At 51.0% G+C, this 19,447-nt stretch overlaps 1 protein-coding gene across 3 annotated transcripts; it reads right to left on the reverse strand.

The window, feature by feature from the left end:
• Window positions 1-4,351: 4,351 nt before the first annotated feature.
• ZIC4 (Zic family zinc finger 4) lies at window positions 4,352-18,454 on the reverse strand. Of its 3 annotated transcripts, none has more exons than XM_086317032.1 (3): window positions 17,055-17,139; window positions 10,461-11,078; window positions 4,352-5,922 (listed from the first exon to the last, which is right to left on the reverse strand). In XM_086317032.1, the coding sequence occupies exons 1-3, from the start codon at window positions 17,122-17,124 to the stop codon at window positions 5,447-5,449; spliced, it is 1,164 nt and encodes a 387-aa protein (XP_086173158.1). In that variant the 5' UTR covers window positions 17,125-17,139; the 3' UTR covers window positions 4,352-5,446. The 3 variants fall into 3 exon arrangements, with proteins under 3 accessions (XP_086173158.1, XP_086173142.1, XP_086173150.1); XM_086317016.1 differs by lacking the exon at window positions 4,352-5,922 and adding an exon at window positions 18,322-18,454 and having other exon boundaries at window positions 10,320-11,078; XM_086317024.1 differs by lacking the exons at window positions 4,352-5,922; window positions 17,055-17,139 and adding an exon at window positions 14,954-15,085 and having other exon boundaries at window positions 10,320-13,643.
• Window positions 18,455-19,447: the final 993 nt, after the last annotated feature.

Consider the following 19,447-nt stretch of genomic DNA (forward strand, 5'->3'; position numbering starts at 1 on the left):
TTGGAGGCAGCCTGCCCTCTCTTTTTTTCTTTGTTTTATTCCTGCCAGGTACCAGGCATCTCTCTAGAAAGTTAGAGGTGGTTTGTGAGAGGTTGGGAGAAGGCAATGGCACCCCACTCCAGTACTCTTGCCTGGAAAATCCCATGGATGGAGGAGCCTGGTAGGCTGCAGTCCATGGGGTCGCTAAGAGTCGGACACGACTGAGCGACTTCACTTTCACTTTTTCACTTTCATGCATTGAAGAAGGAAATGGCAACCCACTCCAGTGTTCTTGCCTGGAGAATCCCAGGGGCAGAAGAGCCTGGTGGGCTGCCGTCTATGGGGTCACACAGAGTCGGACACGACTGAAGTGACTTAGCAGCAGTAGCAGCAGCAGTGAGAGGTTGCGGTACAACTGCAAGACAGCCCCTGCCAGGAACACACTGAAAGCATCGGCCTATCTTTTCCCCTTCCGCGATGGAAACCAGTTAATGAGTGCCAATGTTACTGGGGTGAAACTGGGGACGAGAGAAGTCTTCTTTAAGAAAAGGGCCGCTTTGGTAGGTCCTTCTGTATTTTGCTGCTCTGAATGACTAGACTTTGGAGATGTATCTGGAAGTCGTGAGGGATGGCAGGGAAAAGGAGGGGATGCTGCTGGGCGGGCCCCAAATCTCTCCCAAGACGACGAAGCAATAACAGGACACTCGAATTTCAAGGGAAAGAGGAACATCACATTGTTTATTTCCAAAGAAAATAGGGAAATGTATCTCCATGTACACAAAAATCTTTGGAGGGAAAAGGAATCACGGGTTTAACTCATTTTTACATATTTACAGCAGATTAAACCACAGGTTTCAACTATATTTTCATTCAACAATCACTTTCAGTGAAATACATAACAACTTTTTTCCTTTCCAGTTAGTTCATAATTTAAGGATGCTAAGGGGACAGATGATAAATCACTAACAGTGTGGGTAGAGAGGGTACCAAATAGTCTAAGATTTCAGCCAGGCTTTCTTGCGTGAGTAAATTATGATCACAAAACATTTGCCTGTCTGTATAATTCACATTCATTACAATCATTACATTTTCCCATAAATTAGCAATATAAACAAACGTGGGGACCTTCAGTAAACAAATAAAAATCAATATAAGAGACGACATTTTGTAGCAACTATAATAACAGCATGGGTTACAGCTTGGGGAAACTTCTTTACAAATCATTTAGTCAGCACACACGGGGGTAGCAAGGCTGGAACATCCTCATTTTTGTAAAACACCTTTAAAACCACATCAAAATGTCTGGGGAAAGCTGGACTGGGTGAAAGTTTCTCTCTCTTTTTCCTGGGCACAATATGAAATGAAGGACTGCACATGTGGATGGGGGAGCGGGACGTTTGCATGCACTTTGGGGTCGACGACCTTCTGAACTCCAATTGCCAAGGTGCTGAAGAAAACAGGAAATTATAAAAATGTCTCTCTCCCTCAAGCCCCTCTTCTTTCTATTAATGGCAGAAAGGGCTTGCTGATAGCTGCTAGTGGGAAGAAACACACAATGGGTCTATTTTTAGCTGAGATTGTCTTTGAAGGAGCAGGAAATATGAACAATTGCTCTGCTGCAGCTTTAGGTTCCAAGGATAGGGAACAAGAATAGTGGGAGCTTGAGGGGTCCCCAGGTGACCTGACTTGGACTGACTGAGTGCAGAGCAGCAAAGAGAGAAGCAGACCCACAGTGTGGGCTTAGGGTATCTACCCTCTGCCTGCACTGTCTCTGCATTCTTTCTTTCGTGTCCCAGAGCCTGGGCAAAGAGCCCCCTCAACATCTGCACACCTCCACAGGCTCTGGACCTGATGTCTCTGCAATGCTTTTGTTTTCCCCTTGGCAGGACTTAGCCCTAAGTTACCAGTTAGTGTAGTGTGCATGTATTTTTTTTTAAAGAAGTTAGATTTTATCTCTTTAGAAACGGTTTGAAACTAACGGGGCAGAGGGAGTTTGACAGAGAGGAGAACAAATCGCTGACAAAGAACCTTTTACGTTTCATCAGCGTTGTTAGGACGACAAGGAGGAATGTCTCAGATAATAACTCCCACTTCAAAGATTTCTCAGCTGAATAGAAAGCGGACCATCCTTTTTATTCAACCACAAGGACTGGCACTAAAGAAGACTCCACTGTTTGATTTTTTTTTTCCACCATGTTTATTTTTCCCCTATTCACTGGGGTACTTGGATAAAATAAACAACAAGACAATTAAGGGAACATGGACTTCTAACTTTCCTTCCATCTTCCCTATCCCCTTGGCCTTGGGCTCTTGAATCTATGCCCAGGCCAGCCAGGCTTGAGGGGTTCCCTACACTCCACCCTGGGGAGAAACAAGTTTGGGGGTGTGTGAGAAACTTCTGGGACAGAGGGGCCGAATGAGCTGTGCTGGGGGCCAGAGTGAAATGTCCCAAAGGCACAGTCTGAACTCCCCAGACTCATCCAGGGCGGTTCCTGCTCCTTCCCCCAAGTCCCATTTAAATTCAGGCCTCCAACCTGGCCCAGAGGCGGAGAGCTGCTTGGCACAAAACCGAGCTGGGGATGCTCATTTGTTGAGCTTCCGAGCTTGCCCTAAAGTTATTTACTCCTGACCCTGGAGCCTCTTCAGGGCGCAGTCAAGATGCACGGAGTCCGGCTCCTCCCTTTCCTGAAAGCGTCCCTGGTGTCAAGCGCCCCTCCCCCGCATCAGAGTGCAAGGTGAACCCCTAAACGCTGGCGAGGCAGGTCCTAAGGAGGAAGTATATACTGGAGAGCACAGTGACAGTATTAAATGGCGTGAAAGCAAAGGTCAGCGCAAATGTATCTTAATAGAGTGTCTGCAGTGAAGTGTGCCGCCTTTGAAGCGGCCGCTCCCCGCGCGTATTTCCATGGCGAGCCTAACGCGGCATGCTGATGCACCGTCAAACTCACACTTTCAACCCCAAAACCCGACTCTTTGAACAACCCGAGTTTGATTAGACCTTTCTCCTTTTCTTTCCCCTCTTACAAACCATTTCCTCGCCTTTAGAAACTCGCCATCAAACCCAAATGCGCCCTCTGATCACCGCAGAAAGCAGAAACAAAGGGGGCTGAGCGGCGATTCAAGCGGCCCTTTTCTTCCCTCACATTATTATCCATTTTTATTATGATCGGGAACAAGTGCCCATTCGCGTGGGTTTTGTTTACCGGAAATTAAATGAAAATGATTTAGTCCGCGTCAAACAAAAATATATACTTGTATACACAAGAAAAAAGGCCTGTTAGACGTAAATATTATGTCCTTAATGAAAAGCCTGGACGGGCTCCAGGCTCGGCCTTTCAGGATTTCAGTGCGACTTGCCCATTGCCATAGAAATCCTAACTTACCATGAAGATGCACCGTGGCGAAGAAACATTGCTTTGTGCGCGGCCCCTTTGATGTCGCAGGCGCGAGATGCGGGCGCTCAGCTGCGCCGGGCGAGATTACCTTGCGAGCAACGCGGTGGACATCTGTAACAAGCAAATGAAAAATTAAAGGCGATTAGTGATCGACTACGCATTTTTTATTTTATTTCATTATTTTGCATGGGGGTGGAAGGAAAAATGGGGCCTAGAAAAGCAAGAGAAAGAAAGAGTCCTCTGTGGAGACTGGGACATTTTTTAACATCTTCAGAAGAAGCAAGTTCCCCAGATGTCCCCTGCACCTTGGCGGCGGGGCGGGAATTGCTGGATGGGAGAGAACCGTTTGCAGCCGACCTCCAGTCCTTGGCCAAACGGCCTCTGGGACCTATTGTAGTGGGGGTAGGGCGGGAAGAGGATTGCAGAGCCCCTTCCACAAGCGCATATTCACTAGAGATGTATTTGGAAGGAAGATTCTGGTTTTTATTAGGGGTAATGAAAACAGTCCCTCTCCAGTTAGGACGTTATTTATCTGATGGACGTGTATGGCGATGGGGCAGGAGTGACAATCTTCCAATAGTGTCTGAAGAGGAAGAACATAAGAAAAGCCAACAGAGTGGCAGAATCTGGGCTGGTTTGCTGTGTCCAGCTTTTTAACTGAGCTCTTTGGGGGCTCCCCATAGGTAGGAGTATCACACTTCTACTTAGCTCCAAATTCTTAAGGGACTGGGATGGGTCTACCAAAACTTTTCCCTGTCTTTTTAATCCGCCCCTCCCCCCAAATCTTAGCAAGAAGTTTGAGGCAGCACCATCCTTCCCTTCAGAGGGTAACTGACTGGGAACCAGGCCCTGATCTTTCCTCCCCCTTGGCAACAATTGCAGACTTTTCCTTTTCCCTGCCCCAACATCTGGTTCTTTTTCAGGGGATTTGGAACCCAGCACATCAAATACACATTCAATCTAGACCCATTGGGTGTTTGCCTTCAAAATATTTATTCTTGCAGTTTGTCTCTTGTCCCATGCGCCCCTCCCCCCTTTTAAAACAAAACCAACATTGTGTGATTTTTGACAAAGACCATCACAGAATTGCCGCGATTCACCCAGACACTGTCGCCTAGGCGGGATCCCTTTGCTACGGAGGCCTAGGCTTAGTGACGTCATTGGTCCACTCTGCATCCCAAACCCCCAAGCACCCACAAGATTCCACAGGCAGCTCCTGGACCAAGGTGGGACGTGGGAAGAGCGTGACTGGTCTGTGGAGTCCTCAGAGCATTGAATCCCAAAGCCCCTTTAGCACACTTTCTTTTGTATTTCCTGTGTTGGGACTTCTCGCCCCTGGTATGTAATGCATACCGCAGCCGCAGACAAGTCGGCAGACAGAGTGCCTGGGCCAGTCTATGGAGGAGGGGCATATAATCCGCAGGGAAGGTGCTTAACCTCCCCCTCCCCCACCCCTACCCCCCATTTCCCTATCGTGTCCTTTACAGAAGTGGCTGGAAATTTTTCGATCTGGGACTTGAACAGCAGGGGGAGGGGAATTGTAGGGAGGCAAAAGAGGAAGAAAACAGGAGGGAAGATAATGGCTCATGAGTTTCCTCTGCCATCTTCCCGCGTAGGAATTCCGAGGAGGCTCCGACTGGGAGCTGGGAAGGGAGTAGGGGTCGCAGTTAGAGAGGCCCAGGCCTCGAGGAAAACATTTCCTATTCTGTGAACCACACAGGGCTTTGTGGTCTTACTTGTGCCACCTGCAGTTGCCAAGATTGCGCAGAAACTCTCCGAAGATGTTTTCTTTTCTTTCTTCTTCTTTTTTTTTTTTTTTTTTTACCTTCTGCCTCTTTATTTACTTTACCCCAACCCTGGCTTCACGCAACACAGTCGAGGGCATCTGGGTGGGTGCGTAGGGGGCTGGATGTGACTGCAGAATCCATGTGGGTACCATATTGATATTTTGAGACAATGTACATTATATCAGCATATTCGGTGAGCTCTACCCCCTATTAGTGGTGACCTTCCTCCCTTCCTTCTTCCCTCGCTTCCTTCCTCACTCTCTCTTCAAGCCTCAGGAACCCAGCCTAGACCTGCCAGTCAGTGGACGCGGAAGCAGCACCCACAGCAGCAACCTTAACACAGGCGGCGGCGGCGGCGATAGCGGCAGGGCCAGGCGGTGGCGCGGGGCTTGGGGGCGCCGCGGGGGCAGCCGCTGCGGGGCCCGCGCCCTGACACACGTACCATTCGCTCAGGTCGGCGCCCCGCGCCGCCACCGCCGCCGAGGAGGCCACCGGGGGCTCGCGACCGAAGTCCGACGAGGGCGACACGAGGGCAGACGGCGTGGCCGAGTCGTAGCCAGAGCTGGGCGGAGGCGGCGAGCGCCCGTGCACTTTCATGTGCTTGCGCAGCGAGCTGGGGTGCGTGTAGCACTTGTCGCAGCCGCGCACTTTGCACGTGTAGGGCTTGTCACTCGTGTGCACGTGCGAGTGCTTCTTGCGGTCGCTGCTGTTGGCGAAGCGCCGTTCGCAGCCCTCGAACTCGCACCTGAAGGGCTTCTCCCCTGGTGGAGGCAACACAGAGACATTAGTGCGCGTGGGTAACATCGTTACCCTTTCCCAGTTTCTGTTCCATTTTGGGGAAGAGGACCACACCAAAAAATTCAGAAACCTCTTTCCCCGGCGCAGCAGGCCCGGCACCCCCTTCCCCCTACTCAGAGCGCGCCCCGGGAGCTCTCTCCTGCAAGCCTCCAGCCCTCCCCCTCTCCCGCCTGGGCCTGGGAGGAGGGGAGGGAGGAGGAGGAGCGACAAAGACTCCATCTTAGTCGAGTTGCCTTCCTTGGAACATCCTGATCCACTCCGGTTGTTTTCCTCCAAATTTTCTCCACTCGGAGCCAGAAGCACCTTTGCCCGGAGAATAGAGTTGACTGAGGAGCTCGCATCTGCTCAATTTAAAGTTGCTGTTCCAGCCAAGCGTCTCTGCTTGCCCCCTGCTCCCCGCCCAGTGGTCCACCCCGCACACATCCAGTCCTGGCCCACATTGTTTCCTAAAGTAGGTTTTGTGCAAACGCCAAGGCGATGGAATAATTTCAGGATGCGCAGCTGATGCACACGGCGTGTGCCTAATGTGGACTCGTGTTGCAGGGAAAGGTATTCTGAGAAATGATTCACTTCAGACGCGATTTTTACGGGAAATGGAGCCCCCTCCCCCTTCCCCTTTACCCCCCGAGGGCAAACATTTAGCAGCATTCTTCAAATCTTGCCTAAACTGTCCCGGATCCCTCCAGATACGCGCGCAGGCAATAATATTTTATTACGCTGCTCCAGCGGCCTCCTGGAGACTGTGCCTCGGGCAGCCGTCTCTCCCAGTCCAAACTGACTGTGAGAGGTCGAGCGGCCTCCACAGACCACCCACGGCCCACGGTCCGGTCTCCCGGGTCTGAGCAAAGAAACCAGCAGGTTCTGCCCGGGCCAAGCGAGATCTATGGCCTCTCCAGTAATCCCAACCTTGGTCGCGGCGGCTTCAGGATGAGCGCAGCTGCTGCGGTCAGGCCAGGCCTGGCTTGGTGGACCGGAGGGCAAGCGGGCAGCCGGGGTAGACCCGGGAGGGCTCGGCTCCGCAGTGCGATGCCCTGTAGAGCCGCGGGAAGGCGCGAGCGCGCGTTAGGGTGGAAATACTGGCCGCGGACCGAGCCCCAGTCTAGGAGCTCACAGCCCGCTGGATTCGCTAGCGTCTGGGGGAGGAAAGGACCCCAAGAATCCGGAAGCCCAGGTTTCTGCTGGAGCTGCAGATGCTGCGGGAAGGAGGGGAAGAAATGTCCGGGCGCTTTAAACAAATAGAGGCTGTCGGGAGCCCTGGGTTGAGGGAGAGGCTACCAAGCGTCTGGCTAAGGAGGAAGAGATGCACGGCTGGAGGACGGTTTGCCTTTGTGGTCCTTCTCCTGCCGCTTCCAGGAGAGATGAGTGCTTTGGGTCAGGTTTGAATAAACAAAGCCCCTGTTCCCGAGTCCCGTGGAGGCTTAGGCTGAACCAGAGGTTTGCGTACAACCCTCGCCTCCGCCAGGCAGCGGGTTAGAAGCCCAGGGCTCCCTCACCTCGCGGCCGCTGTGAGTTCACACTGCAGGAGTATTGTTAGTTCAGTGCAAACACTGGACAGTGCTGGCATCTGCCGTTTCTCGGCACACTTGTATAATTTTATTTAAAAAAAAAAAAAAAAAGTAGAACGATGCAGAATAAACCAGTGTCCCGATATGCCTCTCTTTTTCTCCCTTCTGCTCCCTGTTAGCATCTGCAAAACTAAAACTTTTCTTCCTCCCTTCCTTCCGTCTTTTCTTTCTAAAATCACTTACAAGAACCATGTAATTCAGAGCCTGCAAAAGAAAGCAAGATTTGCTAAGACAACAGAGGAGAAATAGAATTTGAGGTTGATTGCAACCCCCAATATTGCTTCCCTCCCCAACCCATCTTGTGAGCGCCTTGTTGAACATTCATGTAAAACAGAAACTATGATTTCGTCCCAGACGAGGTACTGAGGCGAAAAAAGCAGGGCACTGAAGGTGATACGGACAGGCTGGTAGTTCGCAGGCCCAGGGGAGGCCAGGTGAGGCCGCGCCCGGGCGTCCTCCCGGCCTCTCCCCAGCAGCAGGAGGAGCCCCGGACTCCTCGCCTAACTCTGCACACCCCATCCTACCCCGCCCCTACACCCAACACGCAGCCTCCCGCCCTCTCCCTCCCACCAGATCTGGGCGCTGCGCCCTGGGTGGGTGGGTGGATGGATGTGGGGAAGCAGGGTTGGGCCGGGGTCCTGCAGCCCGCCCCGAGCAGCCTGGGCCTGAGGCTGAGTCCTGAAAGGCCGGCAGTCTCCTCCCAGAGGCTCAGCCGCCGAGAGAGGCCTCCTTCCCCGGCCCGGCGCCAGGCCCGCCGGACAAAGTTGGGCAGCGGCGGGGCGGTTCGGCTCGCGCCATTTTCTCGCACTTGTGGCTGGGCCGGGCTGTCCGAGCATCAGCCCCGGCGCTGTCTCTTCTCCTCTGCCTTGGATCCCAGCCCTGCCTCCCTCTACCGTCAGCCTGGGACAGTGGGGCGAGCCACCCGCCCAGGGGTCCGGGGAAGGGCGCCGGGCAGCCGGCCCGAGTCTCCCTCGCGGCAGCACCATTGTTCCGAGATCGCTGTGACCACCGCGAAGAGAAAGCTTTCAGAGTGGGCTCGGAGCCGCTGCTTCAGAAGCCGGGCCCGGCAATCAGATCCGAGAAAATCTCAACTCCCAAGAAAGCGGCTCCTGATTGCCGCTCCCGCGACTCAAGGAAATGAAACGCCATTAATATTTGAAAAGGCAATTATTTTCCTGTTGAATCGAGAACTGTCTTCATGAATAATTTGTAGTGAGGTCTATTGCCATTTCAGAAACATTTTGTTGTTGTTGTTGTTGTTTTTCTCTCTTTTCATTACTTAGGAGGAGGGTTTGAGGGAAACGCCAAGGCAGAAGCTCTGTAAAGAAAAAATTTTTAACTCCGTGATAATGAATCAGGACTGCCAGTAGAAAGGGAAAGGATGCACTTAGAATTCTGTGCTGAATAGACGCAAACCTGAGCCAGCTCGGGCGCACTGAACTTGCTTCTCTGCTGTAGGTCGATTGCACTGAGAATTTAACCATTTTCTGCTTCACGGACTTCAAACAGTAGGCCGGCAAAGAGCAGTAAAAGTTTGTTTGTTTTAAACCCCCTGTCATTAAAAATGAGTTCCTTCTCTGGCTCAGGACTCGAGTCTACCTTCGCGGTGCGGGTCGCCAGCTCCATGAATAGCGAGCCTGAGGGCGGCGATCTGGGTCTCACTTCTCTCCTTCTTCCCTTGGATAAAAATCGGAGGGGGCGGGGAACAAACTCTTGCACGAGATTGTGGCGGGGGGTGGATCCTGGAAACGGCTCGGATAAACCGTACGTTTCCGGAAATAAAGTAGGAGGCTAACAGTGGACTTTTCTTGCCTCCGAGTGTGCCAGTGTCCTGACGAAGACCTTCCCCCAGGCTGCAGGGTTTAGGGGGAGAAAATGGGATTTTAGCAAGCTTCTTTTCCTGGGTAGTGCCAGCCTGGGGGAATACTTCGATAATTGCTGATGTTTCCACCAAGAATAGAGGTAATTCAAAATGCCAGGGAGTAGAAAGGGGCACTAAGCTGAAACTTACTGCATCCTTTCTGTCTCTCCCATACGTGCCCTTCTCCGTCCCCCAAAATGGAGGAGGGTAGATGTTGACTTCATAAACTTTGAGGAAGCAAGGCAAGAAAACCCTAGCTAAGGAGAGCGAAAACACTGGCTGCTAAACTAATTAATATAACTTCACAGGCTGTTCTGGGAAGTGTGAAAACTTTCTCCTTGCAATTGCATTAATTAGAGATGCTTCTGGCCAGAGGAGTTCAACTTTTCAGGCTCTTGAGCTCGCTCCTTTTCTTTCTGTTAACTAGAACTAACAGATGTTGTTGACACATGTCCCCATTTCACTTAACAGCTCAGTAAATGACATTTAAGGCAGATGAGTCTCCTTGGGTCTCTGCTAAAGCAAAAGGGTCTGTGAAACATCCGGAGTATGGGTGGCCAAGGCTTTCAAAATAGAGGCAAAGTTAGCCCATGAGACTCCCAAATCCTAAAGAAGGCACCAAGGGCCTGGTGAGCTCTAAGTCCAGGTAGCAGTCAGGTTGTCAGGCTGACCACTGGAAGAGTACTCCCCACACAATTCCAAAGGGACCAGGAAAACAAATTGTTCCTATGTCTTTACAACTCTGATGAACAGTGCCCTTTAGAATACCTTAATATCAAACTCGATAAGCAGGGACCACACATTTGCACACACAGAAACTCAAGCACCCTCCCCGCACCCCCCCCCCGCCCCCCAGCAGAAATCTCACACTATCCTTCCCACACACAGCCTCAGGAAACTTCTGAGATTCTAATAGAAGGGCATAATTAATATTTTATGAACTTGGCTCATGGAAACACCAAAATATTCCTCCTCCCCCCAGGTGGAACTTGAGGAAATCCAGCTCGAAGGCCCCAAGGAGGCCCCCCTTTTCCCCCAGAGGGTGCGCACGAAACAGACAGTGCCGAATACTGACCTGTGTGAGTTCTTTTGTGTATTTTGAGATTTTCTGATCTAGCAAAGACTTTCCCACACCCCGGGAAAGGACAGGGGAAGGGCTTCTCGCCCGTGTGCACGCGGATGTGATTTACAAGTTTGTATTTGGCTTTAAAGGGCTTGCCCTGGCGCGGACACTCCTCCCAGAAGCAGATGTGGTTGGCCTGCTCAGGGCCTCCGACGTGCTCCACGGTGACATGTGTGACCAGCTCGTGCATGGTGCTGAAAGTTTTGGAGCAAAGGCGCGGGGGCACGGGGCCGTCGGCCGCCAGCCACTTGCAGATGAGCTCCTGTTTGATGGGCTGGCGCATGTAGCGGAAGAAGGCGCCGGGACCGTGGGGCGCGGCGAGGTTCATGGTCAGGTTCATGCCCCCGTAGCTATGCAGGGCTGCGGCAGCTGCCAGGGCGTCGCTGCGGGACACAGGTCCCGGCGGGAAGGGTTCAGGTCGCGCGTACATGTCTCCGGGGAGCCCCAGACGCAGGAGTCCATTCAGAGTGCCGCTAGGGGAGGCCTGGGGAGGCTGCTCGTGAAGGCCCGGGAACACCGAGGGGCTGGAGGCGGCAGCGAGCTGGGGGCCATGGTGTCCGGAGCTGCTACCTGTTGTTGAGACAAATAGTGCGAATGAGAACGTGTGGCGTGGGCTGAGCGTTCTACCGGGCCCCAGGGGGCAGGCCCAGCCCAGCCACACCACGACCTCCGCGGTCAACGCCGGGACCGAGAGTCAGATGGCAGCCGTTGCGACCCGGGTGGACAACGCGGGGCAAGCGCCGCCACCGCGGTCCGGCTGGGCGGCTGTTTCGTAGAGCCCCCTGCCGCTTCATGAGCAGGAGAGTGATTGTGGCGGCGGGGTAGATGGAAGGGGTAGTGGGGTGCGCAAAGCTGAGTCTGTGGGTTGCTGGGGGTCCCCGGGCTCTGCTCCAAAGGGGTCCGACCGGCCGCTCCGCGTGCGCTTTGGCGGCCAGCTCCCCGGGGGAGTGGAGGTGGGGGAAGTGGCGATGTTGTAAGTGCTGGTGGTGCCCAAGCGCCCCGGCCGTATATACGAATTTCAGCGCCCAGATCGGCTGAGAGAAGGAGGCTTGCTGCATCCCGGCCGGGGCTCCCTGGAGCTCCTTGGGTCGGGGCACTCACGCCACTGTCACCTAAAAGCGCGGAGGGGAGAGAACAATCACAAACAACTTCTGCAAAGTTCTCCCCCCGCCCCCCGAGTTTTGGGTTGTGACTTTTTTTTTCTTCCTCTCTCTCTCGGTCTTTAATGTCTACTTGAAATCCCTTACACTACAGAGGCAGCAGCGGGGCGCGTGAGGAAATGAATAGAGATTCGGGGCCGTGGCCCGGGCCCGCCGAGAGGAACAATCGCCTAGGTCGCCCATTGGCTCGCGGCCCGGTCCGACGTCAGCGATGACAGGTCTCTCCGCACGGGGGACACACACACATACACACACGTACAGAGTCACAACTGCTCGCGCTCCCCTCCCCACCCCCCATCTCGCGCCCTTACTGCTCATGCGCTTTGACCCGGGCACGGATTCTTTTCTCTATTCGTGAGCCCCCTCCCCCTTCGCTCCCGAAAGCTAGGCAGATCTGCTCGGCCTCCGCGCTCTCGGAAGCGAGCGAGGCTGGGTTTTGCCTCTAGCCACCAAGATTTCGGGGAGGGGGCGTTGCGATGTGCGTCATGTCCTCCTGGAGGCCCGGAGCCCCCAACTCTGCCACCGCCGGCGCGCAGGGAAGGCGGCCTGCTTCGGCAGCTGGTCCCAGGTGTCGGGAGGAGACGAGGGCCGGGGATCCCAGGAGGAAAGGCGGCTGCAGATTAGGAGGCCGAGAGCAGGGGAGCTCCCGGGCTAGCAGCCCTTGCCCCTAATTTTGTTTTCTCGCTTTCTCCGAATTTGCTCGTGTCGCTCAGCTTTCTCGCTCTCGCTTTTTCTCGCTCTCAATTCCACGAGCCTCTGACCACACTTCGCCTTCCTACTTAGATCCTTTCTTCTCCGCTCCTCCTCTCTCTTCCCTCCACTCCATATTTTTCCCGTTTAGCCTTGTCGGCCCCTCTTCCCGGGTGCCTGGAACGCTTAGAGACGGGCGGACTCTAGAATCGGGCCCGGAACCGAGCCCCAGGAATGGCCCAGAGACGGTCATGACCTAGGAGAGGCTGGTTTCGAATCCACGCCTCCCTCCGGAGAGGGCCTAAGGATCCTTCCTCCCCGCCGCAAATCACAGCGAGCCGGGGGTCGATGGGCCACAGAAACAAAGGCGAGGGGAGCGCAGCGAGGAGGGAGGGTCCTCGACCGCAGGTCTCTTCCCTCGGTCCGTCTGCGGTCCTGAACTAGGTACCCAGCCGTCAGACGGAGCCCTGGGAAAGGAGACTTGAGAATCGCTTCCACTCTGAACGCCCTCAGGCCACTTGTTGCCCGCGGCCGGAGTCTGTCCTCTACTAGCTTGCCTAGAGCCAAGGGCACGTTTTCCGGCCAGGCTGTGAGAGCCACGGCCGGCCGCGGCCTCCTCTCTCCGGACGCCCTCCTGGGCTGCGGGTTCCTCTGTCTTGGGGTGGGAGGTCGGCGGGTGGAAGAAGCCTTCAGTCTTCATTCCTGGCTTAGCCGAGTGTGGCCTTAACGGGGGCGGGGAAGGGGGGTGGAGAGCGGTTCTTTGTTTGTGCCGACCGGTTGGGGCCGGCTGGAGCACCCGGCGATTTAAAGGGCTGCTTGCCTTCAAGCTGGCCTTGCACTCAGTAGCCGAAAATGCCAACCTAAGTTCTCTCGGGCCTTCCCGGTGGCCACAGAAAGCGCCCTCAAAGCAGTGAAAGACTTAAGAGAAGTTTTAAGGATTGGGTAAAAGACCCGGCTCCCCTAGGAGGGGGTGAGGAGTTTGGACATGTTACAGGGTACCCTGATGGAGTTGACTGAGTTGCCTCAGCCACCCCCAACACCAAGGACTATTCTTAAACATTTCCTGGTCAGTCAATAAGGATTTCTTTTAATTTTTTTAAAATAATTAACTTATGAATAATGGTTGGCAGAGTCTTTGAGACTTTCTTCATTTAATGCATTGTTCCTTGCTCAGGGCCGCAATTTGGTGAGGGATTAACTTCCACAGCGATTTCCCTCGGCTTTGACAAGTCCTGGTCTTTCTGCTCCTCTGGCCGGAAGAGCTTAAGCAAGCTACCAATAGATGCTGCGTTAGCATTACAAAAAAAAAGAAGAAGAAGCTGAAGGAGAGCGTTTGACAGCCGGACCCCTTCTGCTCTGAAACCAAGGGCTTCCACCCAGTAGTGCTGAGGCTAGACTTGGAGGATTTGTCTCCTTTCCCGAGCTTTCACCCTCTCCCACACTCGCCCTTGCTGGATTTTATCCCCTCTGCCCACAGGTGCCTCCTTTCTGTATGCTTGCCCCCCATTTTCCCTTCCACAAAGCGCTGGTTTCAAGGCGTCCCACCGAGAAGGTGTCTTTTGAATGGTACAGTGGTCTAGGCAAACCCACGGACCCATGATGGGTTCTGAAAACACATAGTCCAAAAACAAACCCAGTGTTTTCCTTTTTGGGACCTCTGGCCCAAAGGCTCTTTCTCCTAACCATTTATCAGCATAGAACTTAGATCTTCCTGTAGCATTCAGGCCTAAGTGTAGGGGCACTGCTGCAGTAGTCCAGCAATTAAATTATTTTATTTAAATTAAAGTATTTACTTTCCCATCCAAAAGTAGGTGATCTACAACCTAATGTTCAGGTTGTTTGTCAAACTAACCATCTACTTTGGCTTCCATTAAAACTGATTTGCACAAAGAGGAACCACTTAGTATAGGCGCTGTGACCCCATCTGTGTCAAAAGCTTTGAATAACAGCACAGAACAGGAGTATTCAAGTTGGTCTTTGGTTGTGGACTCTTTTGGAAACCTGGTGAAGCTAGTGAACTTTAATAATCCTGTGTTTGTTGCCCACACTCATAGCATATAACATTCCATTAGAAGGTGGTGAAAACGAAGATGCTTTTTTTTTTTTTTTCCTTTTGACCATCTGAGTTTGTGGACACCTCTTCCCCTGGAATTCTAAGCACTTCCACAGAAACCAGGGATAAGAAGTAGAGGTTTTACATACATAGACTGTTACTACACCACACAGTGTCTCTTGATAATTTTACCCTTGAAAAGCTTTGAACATGTGTATGACTTTTTGTGCCAACAATGAAAGGGCAGATGCATCTGATTCAGCCAAATTCATGGACAGTAACCCGGCCCCATGGAGCTCCTTCCCAGATGCAGCCTTCTCTTGAAGTACTGAAAACATCTGGATGCATCCTGGGTAGATGCTTCTTGAGAAGTCAGGGGTCAGTTGACCTAAGGTCACTAAGGTTGCTTAATCTTTGCAAGTGCCTTGGAGCCACGTGGTTCACACTTTGGTTGGCTAAACACAGAATGGGACCATGCATTCTCCCAGAGAGACATTTCCCCAGGGATAGAAAGAGGGAGGGAAAAAATCCATTTTACTCACTATTATTTATGAAGAGGGACATTTGGGGTGATTATATAAGGGTCTTCAAGGTGATTCTCTGAAATAAATCCCAAAGCAGTATCCAGCTAGTCACAGATGACAGGTGGGGCACTGAAATCAGGGAGGCATATTTTAGTTTTCAAGTCTCTTCCTCTGAGTCTTTCAGAACCCAGGAAGCAAGGATTCCAGGTTCCATTGACTATTGATTGGGCAGGCTGAGTAGTGGTGTCCCTCAGTAATGCTCAGAATTTTTCTTTCAGAAAGTTATCTCACCACACTTACCCCAAATACCAAATGCTTGACTGGAGCAGTCTACTAACCATGCTGGGGAGTTATAGCATTGTTGAGTCCACATTTCTGCTTAATATACAGAAGGAAAAAAGATATATTCTGCAGCTCAGAGATCTTCAGCAGTTTCAAGAAGCACTGGGGATTTTCATAGGAGCCTGTTCGGAGCGAGTTCCACCACCAGACTCCAAACATCCCTCCAGACATCAGAATCATGCCCTAAGCATGGTTTACTCCAGCCATGATAAAGCAACATCATAAACTAAAGTGATTTTCTAGTCCTGCTGGATAGAAACATATTTGGTGACCCTACCATCTGCCATAGCTCCTCACATCACTGGCTTAAGTGGGCAAAGGTCTAATTTCTCTTCCTTGGAGAGAAAAAAAAAAAAATGAGAGAGATGTACAGTCAATAGCTGGGCTATTTTTTCTATTTTGATCTTTTCATCAATGCTAAGTGATGATCTCTTGCAGGTTATGCTGAGAGCCAGGATCCCCAAAACTGAGGGCCACTGCACAGAGCCTGGCCAAAGCACTAACTTTGTTGGCTGAATATTCTGCATTTTGGTCTGCAGAGTCACTGTTTTAATCTTTTCTTCTCTGTTTCTAGCTAGGGTTACACCCAAAGCAGGGGGGCAAATCCTTTCATAGGTTATTCACAGACAGAATTCAAGATTCCTAGAGTGAGAAGCTGTCTCTAGTCTTAAGGGGGGAAAATATACCTTAAGCCCCTGAAGCCTTCTATGGGTCCATGACCACATTATAAGAGGAGGTGAGATCTATCAGCATTTTGAAGATAAAGGAAGATACTCCTCCCCTCTGCTATGGAAGTTTGGGGTTTAATTATCATTAGTGGAAGTGCATATGAAAGAAAACATGCTTGGATAAAATTTAATTTCCAAACAAACCGTCTTTTGACAAATGATTAGTAAACATGGTTAAAGGATCTTCCAGAACAGCACTGAGGAATTAAAACAACGGAATTTACATAATAACCACATTTCTCTAGAGAATTCTGCCATCAAATCTTCCCAAAATAATAGAAGAGAGTCATTTCGTAAGTTGTCCATTTAGCTTTTGTTAAGAAGGTTGCTTTTCCTACCAACAAGGCAGCTGTTGGTATTGGAGGCAACCTCAGCTGGTGGTGTAGTTGAAATGAGGCAGACTAGATGCCTGAAAGGGGAAACTCTCAACCCTAAATCATATGCTTATTCTAAATGGAATATTAAATTAAATTCTTCACAATGAAGGTATTCCTGACAGAGCGGCTGTCAGTCACTTCCCGTTCAGACACCACATTGTGGGAACATCGTGGCTGCCACATTGCAGAAGGCTGGTGTCCCTGGTAAAGATGATGCATATCATGTAAACCCCATCACCAAGATCAAAGTCTGCTCCTTTCATGGAAGCCAATACATGTCAAACCTCATTCCAATCAAATCGTCCGGAAATGAATTCAAGATGAATATGTCATAGAATAATGTGACAGTGGAACTGCAGAAGGTCAGGGGTTGTTGTTTCAATGAGAGAGTCGTCAAATATTAATTCTAGAACGTCCAGATGAGTAGACATTGAGGGGGATTAGCTGGTTGCTGGTGGGAAGTTGTGTTGTTGATTTGTATGCAAATGCATCAAACACTAAGGTGTTGTTTTAAGTTTCACTGAAACTCAAGAAACACCCCAAACTCACAACCAACAGAAACAAAAATCATCAACAACAACAACAACAACAACAAAACATACAAAAGTAACTTACTTCCGACTTAAAAAATAACTTCAGCAGACCAGTATTCAAATGAGGATACTAACTTACTTGGCTCTTTCAGGGCGTTTCGGTAAAGCCGTATTCGTTTCCTCATCACCAAAGAAGTCTTGGATCTCATTTTCTGACTTTAAGCCTGTTTGGGAATAAAAGACAGTCACTAGTTAAATGATTTCCTAACATGTTTGTATGGCAAGACTGTGTGGACTGAATGTATGAGTGAAAAAGAAAGTGCTGGTCTGAAGAGCTTTTCAGTGTTTCTTTGACTATTTTCAAATTTGGAAGGGAAAGAATTCTGCTGAGAACTGTCCCTCTTTACAGCAAAATAATATATCCTGGGCGATGAAAAATATTTAAAAAACATCATTTTCCAACTAGACTTTAATCTGTAACTTATTTGTGGGTCTCTTCGCAAATAGAGGTACGCACCCTTTCCATCAGCCAATGTTCGAACATATTTCATGCCAGAAATTGAAATTTTTTAAATCTGAGAAGCCCCCATCATTTTCTTTAAACTTATTAATTAATTAAGTATAGCGAGAAGGCGGGCTGGGTGTCCTTGGGGAGGTTAGCAGGTTAAAAATTGAGTTGTAAGTGTTGAAACTGATAGGAGAGGGAGTTTTTTGCAGATTCGTAGCTCCTGTTATGCCCAAGGTGATGTGGAATCCCTAAACCTCATATGGCTTGCACCTCCTCACCCATTTGGAAGCGGTAGCTGTTGGTTTTTCAAAGTTAATGTAAAATTCATCAGATTGCGGGGAGATCTTTTCTATCATTTGGTCCTGTCTGTCCACATTTCTTGCTCAAGAAGCTCAGAAAGAACCCACTCCACCCCCAAAATATTCGCATTCCTTATCAGATTTACTTTGTGGATACAGCTACCCAGTCTTTGGCCATCTTAAAGACTTAAACCCATCCTGGAGAATCTCTGCATCTGTCAGGCAAGGCTGAAAGCAGTGGAGCAGCCAAACAGGCGATTCACCCAGCCCCAACCCTCAATTTGGACTAGAAAGACAAACAGTCATTGAAAAGTTCTCAGGCTGGACAAACACAGCAAGCTCTCTGTCAATGAGGACGTCTGCCTGTCTTGACACTCCAGCCCACAGAACAAGCAGTTGTTTAACTTGTTGAACCACAGGCCAAATCCAAGTGGGGCTCTGCTATCTCAAAGGCTTTCCAGTTCTCTGTGCTCAAAGATCTCTTTCTCTAGCCTTCAATCCCCAACCCAGGCTTGAACTGGCTTAGGTGTTTTCACCCTTCCCTCTCCCTTCTTTTCTAGGTTCAAGTCTGAGGGGTGGGGGTAGGGGGTTAGACTCACCTTTTCCCAGAGTGTTTTATTTATTTTCAATTCTTTCTAACCAAAAGGCATCTGTCCCCAAAGGTAATAAGCTCCTTCCCGCACAGATCAGGAAAGAAAGGAAGCCCAACTTCACATTCCTACAGAAGGGCGGCATGCTGGGAGTCCTTGCTCTAAAATTTCCTCATGGCAGGATGTCTGGCACAGGAAAAGTCCTGGTTGGTTGGAACTAATAGAATTTACTTTTTTGCTTCAGAGGGAAATGGGTGTGAGTTTCCCTAGAGACCTCTGTCCACCCACAATGCTGCCCGAGCCCTCCCTTGGAGAGGCTTGGGTCACTTCTACCCCGAGTTCTGGCGGTCCTTTGTGCATTATAAACCCAAAGGCATGCAAACAAATGTTTCAGAGGCTGGACTTCAGGCAGGCAACTGGGACCGACCTTAGGCTGCTCCTGTAGCAGCTCCATCACCGGCCTGTGCACGGAACCTGGGTAAATATCTTCTCCTTTGGTTCAAACTCTGACCCCACTTAGCAAGCCAGTCATCTCACTGAAGGAGGGGTAAGAGAATCTAGGAGCTGTCCCTGGGTCCCTGGACCTCAGATTATTGCCAACCCAGGGATCTAAAAGCCCTGAAAATTCTCGGCTTGGTTTCCCCCAAATGGTTGCTCCTGACTTGTCTCCTCTTCACTCCAGCCCTGGGCACTGAATCTCCAGCCGGGAGCACAACCTGGAAACTTATTAGAATCTGCCTTCCTTCCCTTGAGACAAGGAAAGGGTGCCAATGAGCATCGATAATTCATCGTGTTAGGGGAGAGCCACGAAAGTGGGGCCAGTGGGTACGGGCAAAAGGCATCATTTTTCTTTGCGGGGGAACACCAAGGCTGCACGTTGTGGGGTCGTGAAATCCAAAGGGAGTTTCCTGCCCAAGGTCAGAGGTCGTCTTCAGCCTGCTTCCCAAGCCAGCGATCTCAGTCCCGGAGCCTTACCCGCTGCTCCACACTTATTACCCCGCGGGCGCGCCGGCAAAGGGATGCCCGCCTCTCGGCCACAGCTCAGCCAGCGGGGCAGGTGCAGAGCGGGGGGCGGGGCGGGGGGGTGTTGCCTGCAGGATGCTTAGGAGCGTCCCTGCTAAAGGCAAAACGGCTC

This window comes from Bos grunniens, chromosome 1 (genome assembly GCF_055505025.1).
Source record: "Bos grunniens cultivar Pamir isolate PY7600 chromosome 1, Bosgru_T2T1.0, whole genome shotgun sequence".
Lineage (NCBI taxonomy): Eukaryota > Metazoa > Chordata > Mammalia > Artiodactyla > Bovidae > Bos > Bos grunniens.